The sequence below is a fragment of the Buteo buteo genome, chromosome 2 (genome assembly GCF_964188355.1).
Source record: "Buteo buteo chromosome 2, bButBut1.hap1.1, whole genome shotgun sequence".
In the NCBI taxonomy this organism is placed as follows: domain Eukaryota; kingdom Metazoa; phylum Chordata; class Aves; order Accipitriformes; family Accipitridae; genus Buteo; species Buteo buteo.
Window position 1 is genome coordinate 56,792,220 of NC_134172.1, and position 16,073 is coordinate 56,808,292.

At 39.7% G+C, this 16,073-nt stretch overlaps 1 protein-coding gene across 9 annotated transcripts in view; it reads left to right on the forward strand.

Annotated features, from left to right (window-relative positions):
- The window catches only part of TRAK1 (trafficking kinesin protein 1), a 138,721-nt gene that overhangs the window by 87,926 nt on the left and 34,722 nt on the right, over nt 1–16,073 (forward strand). For all 9 annotated transcript variants that reach the window (XM_075055656.1, XM_075055649.1, XM_075055666.1 and 6 more), the window contains exons 4-5: nt 10,294–10,374; nt 13,896–14,008. In XM_075055656.1, coding sequence (XP_074911757.1) covers nt 10,320–10,374; nt 13,896–14,008 — 168 coding nt within the window. In that variant the 5' untranslated portion in view covers nt 10,294–10,319. The remainder of the gene's footprint in view (nt 1–10,293; nt 10,375–13,895; nt 14,009–16,073) is intronic.

The window sequence follows — 16,073 nt, forward strand, 5'->3', positions numbered from 1 at the left end:
AGGTCAAGTTGTTAAGTTTGAGTAGTAAGATCTTTCTTTATTCAGAAATGAGTGTTCCTTTCCTCAGCAAGCACTTACATGTATTTCATATCCTTTGGCTATTGTTTATATAAATGTTGTTACATTGTATATAATATCAAGAGTTTAAAACTTAAAACAGAATAATTCATCGTGATGGTATAAAATCAGTTTCTTCCCATCTCATACTACCTCATATGTTCACGCCGCTTAGAGAAATCGTAATAGAGAAATTGTTCCTACAGGACCCTAACTGTTATGTTCTGCTGGCTTGTAATGTTTGCCTGTCTCCCTCCCCAGCAGTTAACGTCCCCTCAGAGGGTGATGAGCTGCCTTTGCCTTGCAGAGCCCCCACTTTGCCTGCAACTGCTTTGCCTTGTGATGCAGATAGGAACGCTTTCTGCAAGCAGCAAAGGGCGCCTATTTGCTGTTGAAAGCAAGGGAGGCAACTTGGCAAACTTTAAATATCTATAGCTGCAAAAAGTTAAATAAGAAAGTTAACCTGCCCTATATGCGTAGTCAAGTTTAGCAAACACAGCCTGTTGCAAACCATGAGGTCTGAGCACAAGGAGTGTTGTTGTTGAACAGCGAAGACATACGTACACCCTTGAAAATGCTCCAGGGTGCCATGTGTGGACTTGAGGTGTTTTCTTTCCCGCAGCAGAGGGAATAGTAAAGATGACTGTGGAAAACATGGTACTTGACAGCTGATGTGATAGGTCATTTAAATGCTTTGTACAAGCATAATCTTTTTTGTAAAAGCAATAAAAAAGCTCCCTTCCCCCCAGCCTAATTCTTCACGTGGTGGTGTTAGTGCATGATGGATGCTGCGGTCTGACCGTACTATACACTAGCTGCAGCTTTCAAGATCTCTGCTGGGTGGGATTGGCGTGTGCATGTGCACAGGCTTAGGCTGCTCACTGCTCCCATGAAATGTGTTCCTCGCAGCGTTAGGCAGTTTGAGAGGAGGTTTAACTCAGTGGAGGTGCACACCCTTCACCAGGTGTGAGGGACGATCGGAGCCTCGTCGGACTTCCCTGTTGCCGAGACGCTTGTGGGAAGCTACCACTTCGCTTGGCAGAGGGGCAGAGGAGGGAGAACCTTGCAGAGGTGAGGAGTGCCGAGGAGGGGGCTTTCAGCCCACCTGCTTTGTCTGAAATATGCTAGTGGAGCTGTTGAGCAAAAACTGGCTACCCTCAGAGCTGGTATGAGGAACGACATAAACCTTCTAGTAATTATTAGACAGATGGTCTCTTCCCTCCTCCACCCCATCTGTATAACACAAAGCTGTTGCGCTAAGGACAAATAGTCACTCAGGAGCTCCCTGGCTGAGCATGTGAGTGAGGAAACATGGTATCCTGCTTTGTGGAGACCTTGCTTTGCTCTCCCCCAAAATACAGCCTGCAAGGGAATGACTTCCCATCTCCTGTGAGACTAAAGCATCATACCCTGTCGATCTGGGATAACTTTGGCAATGTCAGTAAACGAAGAGGAAAGCTTTGAATATGACTATGAAAAGGAAAATAAAAGAGAACACACATTTAACAGGCAGAGCCTCGATATCTTGGAAGAAGGTACTTTTTACCTTTTGGTTTTAAACTTTTATGGTACTAGCACATGGCAACATATAAGTGATTTGAGTGATATTTGTGGATATAAATCTACTAAATTTTACTTTTTTTTTTTTAATACGTAGCCAGTACATTCAGATGAAAGACTTAAGAAAATACTCATATGAATAGTATGAATCTTAATTTATGTAAACTTCTTTAAAGAAGAAACACATGATCAACGGATGTAGGCTATGCAATACCTTTTTTTATAATGAAACTGGATTTGGGAAATTATCTTTCTTTGGAATTGTAGTGCATTTTTTTAGACATACATTGTATGTGTGTGTGTTACAAAACTCTGTGTGGTAGGTTGTAATTCCCAACAGGTACTACTAAAAATGAGTAGCAGAACAGGGCAATGATTTTGTACTTATCCACGAACTTGAAAACACATAGACAGAAGCAATCTAAGTTTTGGGTCTTGTGACTTAACCTTTCAACAAAACAAACAACCCCAAAACCTTGCCATACTTTGTGGAAATAATGGACACCTGGAGTATTGCAGGCAACTGGCCCATTAGGGTGGGAATGAGAATGTATGTGCATTGAAAATCCTCCTGTGCACCTGCTGTATAGAGAGTGTACCCATTCAAGGGCTGCTTCCAGCCAGGCTGGCAATCTTTTTCAGGGCTTCAGGTACCAAAAGCTAAATGTGCCCATTATGTTACTTCACATGCTGTAAATTTTGCTCTAAAATAGCAGTTTTATGGTAGAGAAGTGGTACTTCCAAATATACCATCATAAAGCTGCTGTAAGGATGCTTTGAGAGATTGTTAGCACAGAGAATGTGACCTGCTGTGAATTTACACCCTTACTCGCCTCATGGGAAAGAGTTCCTGTGTCCAAAGCCTCAGTGGATGAAACATGCTCTTTGAATCCTGTTGCATAGGACTTTCCTGTAAAGACTTCCTCAGAATCAGATATTCCACCTGGATTTCAGTCATACGCAGTCAATAAACTATCTGTCTCTCCTGTTGGGGTCTCTGAAAGAAGCTGAGATAACGTGTGTCTGTGCAAAATAGAAAGGTGCTAGAGAGAATACTGGTAAAAGGAAACTTTAAAACTGGGGATTGGGGTGGGGAGGAAACTTCTCAGGAGAGGCCAACTGACATTGTTTTATGTTTGATTCCTTTTTTTTTTTTTTTTTGTGATTAAATGGTTGCTGAAACATACATCAAGCTGTTCTTACTCTTCCCGCTGACTTTACTTGTCATCCAGATCTAAGTACAGTCTGAAGCTGTTCTTGTTGATTTTGAGAGGGGAAAAAAAATGTTGACTTCCATCTGGGATAAATTTAGCCCTGTTTTTCTACAGTACTTTCCCCTCAAAAGCTCAGTATGTATTTGAAATGCCTTCTGTCCTCCACTGATACATTCAGGTCATCTACACACTCAGTGTCGTAGTGATACAGAGGCACTTTAAATGATATGTGGTGTTTCTATGTATCTTTGCATGTGGGTGCACTTACAAGCGATAGTATTTCTCTTGGGGATGAGTCAATCTATTCTATAAGTAAAGCAGATGGAAATACCAGCATGTAGCCTTTTCATGCCGAACAAAAGGAACATTTTAGCCATATCTGGCTATAAATCTGGTATCAGAAAGGGAAAGTCTGAGAATATGCTTCACTTTAACCATTTATAGTTATTGAAAAGAAGGGAGTAAAAATTGTGTAATTAAGACTCCTTAACTGGCCTATTCCATGTGCAGAATGTGTACTCACTACTTGTCTATTATTTCCATGGTTGTTTTGATGTAGTGAAGTTTTTCCCTGTCCCGACATTTAGAGCCTCTGACGGCCCACAGTCCTGTTTCTACAGCCTCTGTCACAGAACTAGCATTAATGCTTGGCAGTGTTACAGAATCGGGTCTCTTGATGATTATGCGAAGCACCTTCATAAAGGTCTAGCCAGAACAGTCCTAGGGTCAGTGCGTTGCTTTGGAGTTGTAAATTTGCCTGACAGCAACATGTTTACTCTTCATTTGATAAGCTGGTCTTTGAGCTGACTGCAGTGAAACTTTGTGCAGGGATATCTGTTGATAGTGTCTACTCAGTTTTTGTTGATTAAAGAACCTGAGCTGTGAAAGAACAGCCTGTTGGTTTTATTTGGTTAGTGATTTGTTGTATCAGTTAAACCTGAAACTGGGCTGTATTTTGATCCTTGCTTTTTCAGGTGGGACAGGAAAAGGCTATTACCTGTTTAGGACCTGTGATGGCAGCCAGTCATTGCTATTTAAATTTACTAATGTAACAGATTAAAAGTCCTCCTTATCTAAAGTACTGGATAAATGCAGGCTGAGAATCTTGCTCCAGTTTAATTAAAAAAAAAAAAAAAAAAGCCTTGTGATCACTGTTAAAATCTCAAGTTCAGGCACTCTCGGGGTCTGACTTCCAGAAAACGTAAAATACCTATTTTACCTTACAAAGACATTGACTAGAATGCCATACAGGGCTCTGGAATCTTTAAACACCTTTAAACACTAAAGAAAGAAGATGGAGACTAGTAATTTTTGAAAACTTTGGCACAGCCAATCCCTCCCAAAGAGGTGGAATAGGAAAAGATCACGTATGTAAGAAAGGGAGACAGCTGACAATGCGTGGCTTTTAACATAGGCTTGTAGCTTTATTTTAGGATTTTTGAAAGACTGACAGTCCAGATCCTGGTTTAAGCTTTACACCCATTTATTAGTTCCAAGGACTGCAGTCCAGACATTTCTTGACAAGAAACAGATGGAGGAGAATGTCAAGACAGTAATTCAATGGCTAATATTCAAAAATCTTGCAAGAAAAGTTTTAACAGAGGAGCTATGCTAGGCTGTATCAGTATATGGTGTATGCATTAAGGGGATGGTGAGTTCTTTCCAGGTGCTTTTCCTTATCTCCTTAGTCTCACTTTGTGGCTGTATTTTCCAAGTTACCACATTTGATCTGTGTTTATGCTAATAGAATAGTGTGATGTTCTTGTTGAAATTTCCTTTAACTTACTTCTTCATTTACCCCAAGAAAATTCGATGCAGTTCATGCCCTGCTTAGAGGAAGTACTTTGAAAAAGCTACCTACCTGAGTGTTTCAGCATACGCTTTAGAAAAGAAATAACAGCAAAGTTTTTTCCCAAACCTGCAATTAAGTAATAACAAAGGTTTGTATAAGTGGCTTTAATATTGGATTTACTAAGCTATTTGAATACTATATGAGAGAAATGGCAGTAAACAAACACCCTTCAAACCATAGCTCAAACTGCAAGATAAAATCTCGTCTTCTAGAAGAATCAGTAACTGCCCCTTAATATTAAAAGATTAATTTGCAAACTACACCATTGAAATCACAGTGAGCTGCGCTGTAACATTTAAAAGAAAAAAAAATCTATTGTAGTTGTCTGTTGAACTTAGGGTAGTTATTTTTCACCATGCTAATATGTGCTTGCTGACTGAGCGTGTATCACTCACAACAGGATGTTCTTCCAGCCTCCTCCATGGAGCTCGCCCACAGTGTGACTTGACAGTTGTGAAGCAGTTGGCAAGCTGTGACCGCTCTTTATCCCTCTGGCCAGGGTGACAGCCACCCGCTGAACTCCCTGTGTGCCTTCTGGAGGGACCGGCCCACTCCCCCACTCAGGGAGCAGTGGGGGAGGCAGGGGGAACTGCTGGTGCATTGTGTTTAAAATTCAGACTTCTGACCGGTTGTGCCTCAGAAGCACATTTTTTGAGCTCTGGTGACAGTAGTCTCTTCCAAATGTTAAGCAATTTAGATGAACGTGTTCTCTTAGGGCTGTCTCAAATATGACAGGCAACAGCAGACCTGAAGCCTCTGCCCCAGTTTAGCCAGGGCTGCCAAAAACTCCTCTTGAGTGGAGGAGCAGCTACCATGTTTATCTTTAAACGTGTAAAATCTTTCTAGTCTGAGTCAGTAACAGAGCTGACGGCACATTTTAGGTGTAGTTTTCCTGAGTTTATTGGAAAGGGAATATACATAATGTGGCACAGTTTCAGAACTCCTCATGTGCTTGGCTCAAGTCGACGTAGTGCTCGCAGTAACCAGTGCTAGAGCATCACTTCTGGTGGCTCTAGAACTGAAGCTGTGATTTTTAGCAAGTGCTTTATCCTTGGAGTGCAAAAACAGCCTTTCAGAAATTAAACCAACATGAGCTGAGGAGTCCGAGTCTGCCAGGGTCTATGGCTGGCAATGTTTGCCAAGTGGTACCCAGCAGTAAGGCCAGTCAGTGTTCTGTATGTCTCCACATGCAACATTTAGGATGCAATGAGCTTGTGATCTTATTTTCAGTGTTGGGACAGAGCTCTGAGCAGAGGGAGACAGATGCTATTTGTGAGGCAGGGCTTCTCATGACTGATCAAGAATATAGTTAGGCCTTGTCATAGTTAAAGGCTTTGTGTAGTGAACTATTATGAAAAAAGCAATGTCCCCTGCTGCCACCGGCCAATAAGAAGCATCAGTATTAAAATTGCCAGAGATCTGTGCTCCATGAACAGTATTGCCTTATCTTGATGTAGTTTCTGAGGAAATAAATTTTGGTAACAGGGAAATCCCCATGCACTAGGGCCTTCCATGTTAGACTCTATAATTATACAGGTCAGTATCATTTGCCCAAAAAGTGAAACTTTACTGTAACATCTTATCCCCTTTCTGTTTCCCAGTAGTTGTTTCCCATATATGGGAAGCGGAGCAGTGGGAGCTGGGCTTTCCTCTTCAGCCATGGCTGCTGCTCTCTTTTAGTTCTTTAGTTTGTCCCTGATTGATAGGTCTCAGAAATGAAAAAGGGGTCTGCCTCAAGGAGGGGTGCAGGGAGCAGGGGCTGAGGACACCTCTGACTGCTGGCTCCTGTGCTTTTTATTTTTATTTTTTTTTTTTTTTCTTCCACCTGAATCCTCTGTTTGATGGGTGGTGGCTCATTGCAGCAGCTCCCAACAGTGGTATTCTTGCTCCCCTTCCCTTCCATGGCTGTTTCCTGTTCCTGGAAGCATACTTTTCCTCTAAGCAGCATGCTAGATGGCTGTGTGACTTTCAGGGAGCAATCCAGGAAGGTACGTACCTTCCTCCTTTCTCCCTGAGCATCTTCAGCTTGGGAATCAGTGCTTTAGTCAGTGTGGAGCTCAGAGCCTGCAAGAAGCTTCCTGTCAGATGCTGCGTTAAACAGATGAAGAGAAATAAATGCAGAGTACATCCTTTCAGCTGTACTCACATTGGGAAACAGCAATGTGGGTACCCATAAATTTGCAAGCTTTAAGACAGTATGAAGATGGTGCTAGGTACTTCAAGGCAGAGGAAATACTTCATCTGTGTAGTATTTATCCATTTGTGTGTTTGGCTGTTAAAAAAACCAAATAGTTTGAACTGCAAATATGTCCCTGGTAGCATGTATTATATGCTGTCATGAAAATAATGTGATGGAAGCTTTCTTGGCTGTTTCCTGGTTTGGATCTGTGATGTTAGTTTCAAAGGAGTTACCAAAACACATTTTCTAACTGTGTTTCTGGAATTCCGTGGTCCCTCCACTTGCTGTAGACTGGGTTTTTTAATTATTCTTTCTTTCTTTATTGTCTAACAACCTTCTCCATAAACTGAGAGGTGCAAAGTGTATTTGATTTGGATGTTTGCATGCATCCATGCATTTAGACACTGTGCTTCCTATCACCCTCAAGCAAAAATACTACTGATTTGCAAGCGAGCAAAGAGAGGTCAGTAAATTGGCACTGTAGGTTTTGTATTACAGAGCATTGTCCTTCATTTGCTCTTGTTTTATCTTTACAGTAGTGTTACCAGGCTCTCACACTCATCAGAAATTCCAGCAGGCTAGAAACCTACTATGCAGAATCCATTAGAGATGTGGAGAGTTGGTTTTGGTGGGTTTTTTTTTTGGGGGGGGGGGGGTGTCCCCTGCATACTTCACTGATCAGAGCTCAAAATGATTATTAAAAAATAGTGTGTCTGGTAGATTTTTTGAACACTAAGGAAATAAAAATCACTGCATTAGCAATTGGCCAAATGTTATCTTGTATCTATGGAGGCTGAATGACTGCATGCTGAGATACTGTTTTGAGGTTTTTTTAATGCTTCTTCTGAATTGCTTTTTCTCTCTTTGCTTTTCACCTTCTCATTTCTACAAGCCTTGGTTTCTGAGGGATGGAGAGCAACACCTCTCTGCAAGTTTGCCCTCCTTCCAAAAGGAAAGCCTTCCTTGTAGTTAGTAGCTCTGTGCTTCTGCTGTATTGTATGTTGAGTGCCAATAGAAGGTGGTTGACTGGAGGAGGCATTGTGTTATATGCAGTCTACTGAAGTTTGCTTCCACTTGGATGTTGAAGAGGGTGCATAAGATACCATTCTGATTTGAAACCCTTCCACGTTGGCAGAGTAGTATATGAAGACCTCTGTTTTAACAATGACCAACAGAAGTTTGATGGAAATTGAGATATAAAAGCTACTAGTGACCAGGTTGCTACTGCTTTGCTAGTAATAGGTCTGTTGCATTAAGGGTGTGGTATTACCTTGCCGCGTTAAAGATTAAATGGCAAGTTCTGAAGGAATAGCCCAGCGAGCAGCCCCATGAATCAACCTTTATCAGTCTCCCAGCTGAGTGGCTTTATTCTCTCTGTGGGAGCACCATCCTTTTGTCAGCTTGGATGTTAGGAAAGTTATACATTGACCTGAATTAGGATGGTGTGAGGTTGCCATAGTTGTAATCAGTGGTGATTATTAGTGCTAGGTATGGAGTTAAAATGAGTTTGCTAATGACAATCTCAAAAGTTATTTTGTAGTAGTGAAGGAATGTTGTAACCAAGGGAATTATTTAATGTACAATTGTTTTGGAAAATAACCTGCTGGCATCAGGTTTTCTGATAAATGTGTTACGGCATGACTTACGAATTTACAATGTTTAAAAAAAAATAGGGTTTATAGGAATGTTTATTTTTTTTCTTTTAATTTTGAATAGTCTTCTGGATGTGACACAATCTGTCTTTATGTGAAGCTTTTATGCAAAGCTTCTATTTAACCCCTTTGTTTATTATAGCTGATATTCTCTGCAAGTTCAATTTTTTTTTCCTGTGGAATCCTGATCAGTCTGCCTTTGACTAGTATAGCTTGTAATTTACAGATGCACTATATTTTTGCTTGTGCAGTGGTATAGTTATTCTTTATATTGCTATGTAATGTTTGTCAAATTATTACTTTGAAATGTAAACTTTTTACTGTTACCACTTTCAGACTTAATTATTTAGCAACGTGTCATTGTCTTTCGAATACTTTTGAATGGCATTCTTTGGAGTTCACTGGCACTACTGATGTCACCAAATATTGTAAATATTTTCAGGATTTGATCCTTAAAAATAGAATTTGAGAAATAGGAAAATAAACAAACAGATTGTACTTCTTGCCCTAGTTTAAGCAACTTCCTGATGTTTAGGTATGGAAAAAAATCCTCCAACATTTTGAAAGATACCTAAGTACCATTGTATTTGATACATTATTGATGTGTTGTAGTGGTGGTCAACTGTATATTTATGTATATGTAGATTGTATATTTATAAATTGGGTAGTGTTGTTTCCTTAATGTGACAAACTGTCTCCTGGTGACGTTACTGTACTCAATACACTTTTTTTTTTTTCCCCCCTCCATTTAAATCTTGTTAGGCCTTATCTGTCTCTCCCTGCCCCCAGCCTTCATGTGCGCTAGAGCAACATTAACTAACCTGTCAAACTGAGCTCTAACTGACATTGTCAAGGGTAAATCCCCTGAATAACAATTTGTGCTACAGCAGCCTGATAACCCGTAGTCTGTATGATCAACTCAACTTCATTAACAGTCCCTTTTTTCCAGAATTACAGGGTTTGAGGAATAGGTGTAGCTGAAAATAAAAAGAATATAAGGGTAGAGCACAAAGCACTGTTGTTTCCTCTGATTATTGGTGGATTTTTCAAAAATTTGCAGACTTCTGGATAAGTCAGTGTAGCTCCTTAAAGGATCACCTATGGTGATAGACTAAACTTCCTCATACTTTATTCAGTCTAACAAAACTCCTGGTTCCACCTTAGTGATTAATCATCTTATCCAGTCTAAGTAAATATTTTTAATGAGTGTACTGTGGCCACTAGGGTGTGGTCTGGATATTATAAGAATCGTTTTTTATTTTGTGTGCATTTTGTATTTACTTTACTGTCTCATACCAGAGAACCCAGTTCTTATCAACTTAATATGACACAAAGATCCTGTGTTGAACAGTGTTACTAACAGTATTGGAGTTGCTTATTCATGGAGTAACTCTCTAGGTGACATGATAGAATCCTAATTAGGTATCTAAGAACATCTGTTTTCACTTCTTCCTTGTTTATTTTTTTCATAAACTCAAAAGATTCCTCTTCAGAGAAGAAAGTTTTAACATTTTAACTGTTTGTTCTGCCAATAACAAAAGAAAATACTCATTACAAAAAAGAAACACTTGTATTTTCAGTTTAACTTGAACCTTTAATTATTTTTGAGTTGGGGTGTTGTTTGTTTTGGTTTTTTTTTTAGCTTTTGATAAACTTACCCAAAAATTGACAGAAGTTTGTTTTAAGATGAAAACTTATGCAAACCTAAACTCTTACAAGGATATTTTCCCCTTAATAGTATTGCCAATATGATTAATGTTTTATTTTATTTCCTTACAGTTTTATGTGCTGAAAGAGTGGGCCAGATGACTAAAACATACAATGACATAGATGCTGTTACACGTCTTCTTGAAGAGGCAAGTATTACATCTCTTTAAGAACCCATACGCAGTATGAGAAAGTAGTACAGAAATTACGTGGTACCACTACTAAAGACTGTTGGTAGACTGTCCTTCAGTGAGGAGGAATAAGTGCTCTGAGTGTATGGACACTTTATCTTATTGGTAAGGTAAATATTCTTTCTAAGTAAGGGTCATTTGTTTACCTCTGTTATATGGATTCATTACTTGTGCTTATTTTTCAGTTGAGGCCATTTAACTTGCTCTTGGACAAACATGGGCCATAATGAAGGAGGAGGGGGCAGGGGGGATCATCTTAAAATGACACATATTTTTACAGTACATGTAAAGCTAATAGCATCATTATTGATGGATTTATTCTCTTTTAAAATAATAAAAAAAAAGTTCACAAATAGTCTTGTATGCATAATTATTATTTCAGATAATGTCTTCCCAGAGAAGTGCATAGACACAAAATTAGAATATATCTAATACTCCATTTGTATCCAAACCTTTTCTTCCTTGCCTTAATTTTGTTGGTTTGGGTTAGTTGGTTGTTTTTTTAATACCATTGTTATGTAAATTGTTATTGCTGTAATCCTTGGCACTCAAGAAATGTCAAAAAGCAACTCTCAAGCTACGATGCTGATGTTCAATAAATATCATGATAAATTGTTTGACTGAAATTAGCAACTTTTCTACAGTAAACTTCAGCAGTGATTTTCCAAATAATGTGTATGAGGAATTCCTTTAGGTGAAAACTGTTAAATTGTATTAGTTCATGGCTGAGTGTAATTTAATCCTTCATATTTATTTTCTTGCTTATTGCAGTAGTAATGTCAAAAATGGGGTGTGTCTAGCCAAGATACATTGAGTGGTCCATTCTTCATCTAATTCTGCTAGGAAATGAGCATGGGAATGCTGACATCTCCCACCTATGCTTGATACATCTGATCGCAGTGCAAAACCCTGCATTTTGTGCTTTGAGTTGAACTTGTTTAAACAGCTGTCTGTGAAAAATCAGTTAAAATTGATGCTTTACCTAAAAGACTTTTCCTGGAGTAATCCATTAACTTGTAGTAACAGTCTGTTACCTGTTTGTGACTTGTTCCCTTTGTCTTATTTGGCTGAGATTTATTTGCATTTGTTTCCATGGCTCCTTCTAGTAATAATGTAGCATTCTGCCAACCTGTTTCCTCCCCTGAGTCCATGTAGCCAAATGTCTATAGATGCAGAAATCGCACTCATGGGAGCAATGCTAGAAGGACTTGCTGAGCCACTGTTTTAAAGCTTCTGGTGTACTTCCCTTTCTGGATGATAGCCAAGGAAGAACAGGGGAGCATGTAATAGGTGAAACTTCAGTAAAACAAATACTTTCAGTGAGCTTTTTTGTTTTATTTGGCCATCATTTCTGATTGAGTCACTGTGTTCTTAGGCATACATGCACTTACAGCTCCTTTCTCTGTTCTCCAAATGGTGGTTATCACAAGAGATTACATCAGTTTGCAGAATTTAAGGTTTAACCCCTTCTGCTACCTTCACACACACAACCGAGAAACCACACCCCCCCCCAAGCTACCCCTTGTCTGTCTGTCTTGTTGGCAAGCTTCAAATGATTGTGCTACAAAGTTGGCAGGGTGAAAGGTGCAGCATTTTGGGGGGAGATAAGAAAGAGAAGATCTCAAAACAACACGTGTGCAGATATTTTGAAAATCTGTGCCAATTTCCCTGAAACTAAGCAAAAGGAGTGACACCAGGCCTGCCCAGGTGTGTGGTAAGAATAGGAGCAGATTCCTCTGTGAACCTACTTTCTCATCCCTTTCTAATAATAGTGTAAATGTGTCCGGCTTCAGTTTTTTGGTTGTTTGGTTTTTTTGGTTTGGTTTTTTTTTTTTTTACACATTGCTGTAATAAATCAGTTCATTATCACTGTAAGAGGCCTGACCCCAAACTGAAATTTAGAGCTGAATTGCTAAAAATTGTGTAGGAAGTCTAGAGAGGTTAATTAAAGAGGCTGGAAATACACTTACGTTCCTCAAAGTTGAGGTTAGAAAGCTTGCTGCTAGACAGCTCTTCCTCTGTAGAGTCAAAGCTGCAGCAATATATTTTTTTTCCACTTCATATTTATGAAGTGAGCCAAATGACTGAACAATAAATTGGCTTGAGATGTAAACCAAAATGTTTTTTGGATAGCTTTGTGGGACCTATTGTTCTGAAAGATTGTACATAAGATTATATAAAGATTTTATGGCCAGATAATGCTAGTAGCTTTCAATGCAAATGTAAGCCTGACCTTCAGAAACCATTTGGAAAATGCTATTTGTAAATACAGCAGTGATCAATAATATCTCTTTTTATTTACTTTTTATTACATAACTTCTTTTTTTTTTCCACTACGAAAGCCTCTTCATTCAAATTCATTGACTTCAAGTCCATGTGATCAGTAGCCATAGGTTTTGTGGGCTTTGACATTACGGTATACATGACATAAGGTAGCTTTTAGTCATCAAATCTGGATGGCTGTCAGGGGCAGTAAATAAGCCCCAGACTGTTTTCAGTGACAGGGAGAAAACTCTTCCTGAAATCGTGTTGAACTAAAGGCAAGTGGGGAGTTAACCTTAGCACCATTTGCCCACTGTTTTAAAGATCTAGTAGTTGAAAATGATAAATAGGAATGCTTAAAGAACGGTACAAAGTTTTATGCGGTTTATCATCCTTTCCCAGGCAGATTACAGTCCCACATCTCAGCTTTGCAGAAGCTGAGACATGTATAGGTACATATCATCAACAGGGTAAGCTTCTAGTGTTTATTGGTACATGTGGTGAACTGTCTAGATGGGTTATTTCCCGTAAAGAAGGAAGGGGCCAAGTATGGGAAGAAGGAGCCAAGCATGGCATGAAAGTAACCACTTAATGTAGATTTGGGCATCTGCAGAAAGGAAAGGGCTAGGATTTGGTTTTGTATGAAAGCACTGATGGATGTATGTACACAAAGAGGATAGGACCTGAACTTTTCATTTTGCTGAATCGGCTTTGGCTCCTGCACGGTTTACTGCCTCTTAATTCAAGGTGGAGCAAGTCGAAACTGAAGAATGCTATGAAATGCCTAAGTTCTTTTGTATTTTTACTGTGCTTCCGAATTCTTTAAAATGTAACCTCTAAAGCTCTTGTGATTGCATTCTGCAAATGGTATAACAAGGTGATGGAATAGCTTCCCTCAGTAGTTTCTCAAAGCTGTAATAGAGAACCAGATTTGATTTCACCTACATTGTTTTACTGTAGATGTTGAAGCTGTGCTTTCATTTATGGTTCAATAACTCTGTATGGGTCAGTCTTTTCTGAATAAAGTGTGTGTAACATAAGCAGGAATAGAAAAAGAAAATTGGCAAAAAAACAACCAAACAAACCCTTACAGAAGAAGAAAGTCTTTTTATTGTTTAAGTACTTGTTCCTTCCCTTTCATGACAATCTTAACCTCTCTCTGATCCTTTGGTGAACAAAAAATTTGAAATTAGCTTTCTTTTCTTAATGCTTCACAGAAAGAACGGGACTTAGAATTAGCTGCTCGGATTGGTCAGTCACTGTTAAAGAAGAATAAATCACTGACAGAAAGAAATGAGTTTCTGGAGGAGCAAGTAGAACACATCAGGGAAGAGGTAAGATTTTTCTGCCTGAGTGCTGTATCTGCAGTGATGGGAAGAACTGTCCTTCTAGCTTCACCTTGTCCATACTTGATTTTCTTGGGCATCCTGTCCATAGCAGGTTAATCTGTGGTGTAGCAGTTTGGTCAGCCACTTTTATAGCATGTATGCTTTTAGAAATGTGATCATTGGTCATCCAGTCCAACCCTCCCAGCCATGAGCAGGGACATCTTCAACTAGATGAGGTTGCTCAGAGCCCTGTCCAACCTGATGTTGAATGATTCCAGGGATGGGGCATCTACCACCTCTCTGGGCAGCCTGTGCCAGTGTTTCACCACCCTCATCATAAAAAGTTTTTCCTTATATCTAGTCTGAACATACCCTCTTTTAGTTTAAAACCATTACCCTTTGTCCTATTGCTACAGGCCCTACTAAAAAGTCTGTCCCCATCTTTCTTATAAGCCCCCTTTAAGTACTGAAAGGCTGCAATAAGGTCTCCCTGGAGCCTTCTCTTTACCAGGCTGAACAACCCCAACTCTCTCAGCCTGTCCTCATAGGGGAAGTGCTCCAGCCCTCTGATCATCTTTGTGGCCTTCTTCTGGACCTGCTCCAACAGGTCCATGTCTTTCCTGTGCTGAGGACCCCAGAGCTGGACGCAGTATTGCAGGTGGGGGCTCACCAGAGTGAAGTATCGGGGGAGAATCACCTCCCTCAACCTGCTGGCCACGCTTCTTCTGATGCAGCCCAGGGTATGGTTGGCTTTCTGGGCTGTGAGTGCACACATTGGTGTGATGTATAAAACATAGCAGAAAACTTACCTTGTTTCAAGTAACACCTTATGTCTTCCAGATACCATTGAATTTTGAATCAAATATTTATACAGCTGCTATTTCTTACTGTATTCCTCTGAATGGGGAGCAGTGTGCTATAGGTACTGGCAGATTCTTAATAGGTATATCTTGGATGGAACCATACAGGAAGCTTTAAAAGTGCTCTTTATCTGTAACTACAAGTGTCACTAAACTCTGACTTACTAACAGACATAGGAGCAAATGTTGTTTCTCCTATTCTGGGACAGTGACCTTGGTTTGTGGATCTCGTCCATATGTAGCTTTGAGCAAGAGAGAGAGAAATCTCACAGTTGTAGGGTGAGCAGGAGAACAATGAACCACAGTGGATTAAAAACTTAAAAAATGGCTCATAATAAAACTGCTCAGGCATGTGAGGTGTTGAATTATATCTAAGATGGACTCATGAATAAAGCGTAGGTGGAGGGATCCCAGATGTGCAATAAATGGTGGTGGAGTACACACATAGAAATAATATCCTTTGGTGTGGCCTATCCTTTTTGGCAAAGAAAACTAATTCTCTTCTGTCCCAGAGGAGTGCTGTTGCTTGCTGCACAAGTCCCATCATGTGGCAGACCAATTTATTTGTGCATTGGTCAAGACAGCATTTACTAGGCATGTGCATACTGACTGGGCAGGGCAGTGCATTCATACCATACATCCAGAATGGAAGATTTGATTGAGGAAGGTGGAGGATAGGGATGAGCTGCCTCTGTCCAGGTCTATTTTTATTTAGAGGGACTCAGGAGCAGCATTAGGAAAAGTGCCACCAGAAAAAAGCTTCTTACCAGGTGGCTTTGTGTTGAGCCATATGTTCTATCAACACCTGTCTTTCACACAGTCATTTTGACTCCTTCAGAAATTGATCCTTTTGAGGCAGAGCTCATCAGGCTTTAAAGTCATAAGACTTTTATATGTTGAAAATCTGTCTTTGGTAGGTTTCAGATTTTCCATTAATGCTGAATTTTGAATATTTGAGCAGAGTGGTAACCAAGACAACTGTCTCTAAGGGTAAGAGATAAGAGAATTTATTTGGTACTTCTTAAGTTCTGTAAAAACACTCTAAAAATGGTTTGTCTGGGGGATTTGTGGTTTCTGTAATATATAGACAAGTTCTTTCTCGTGTGTGGTATAAAGTTAAGGTTTTATTGGTGTATGTGTCACTGTATGAATAATTTAGCTTTACATCTCTTTGACTTAACAAACTTGTCCTGACAGAACCTTCTGGCCAT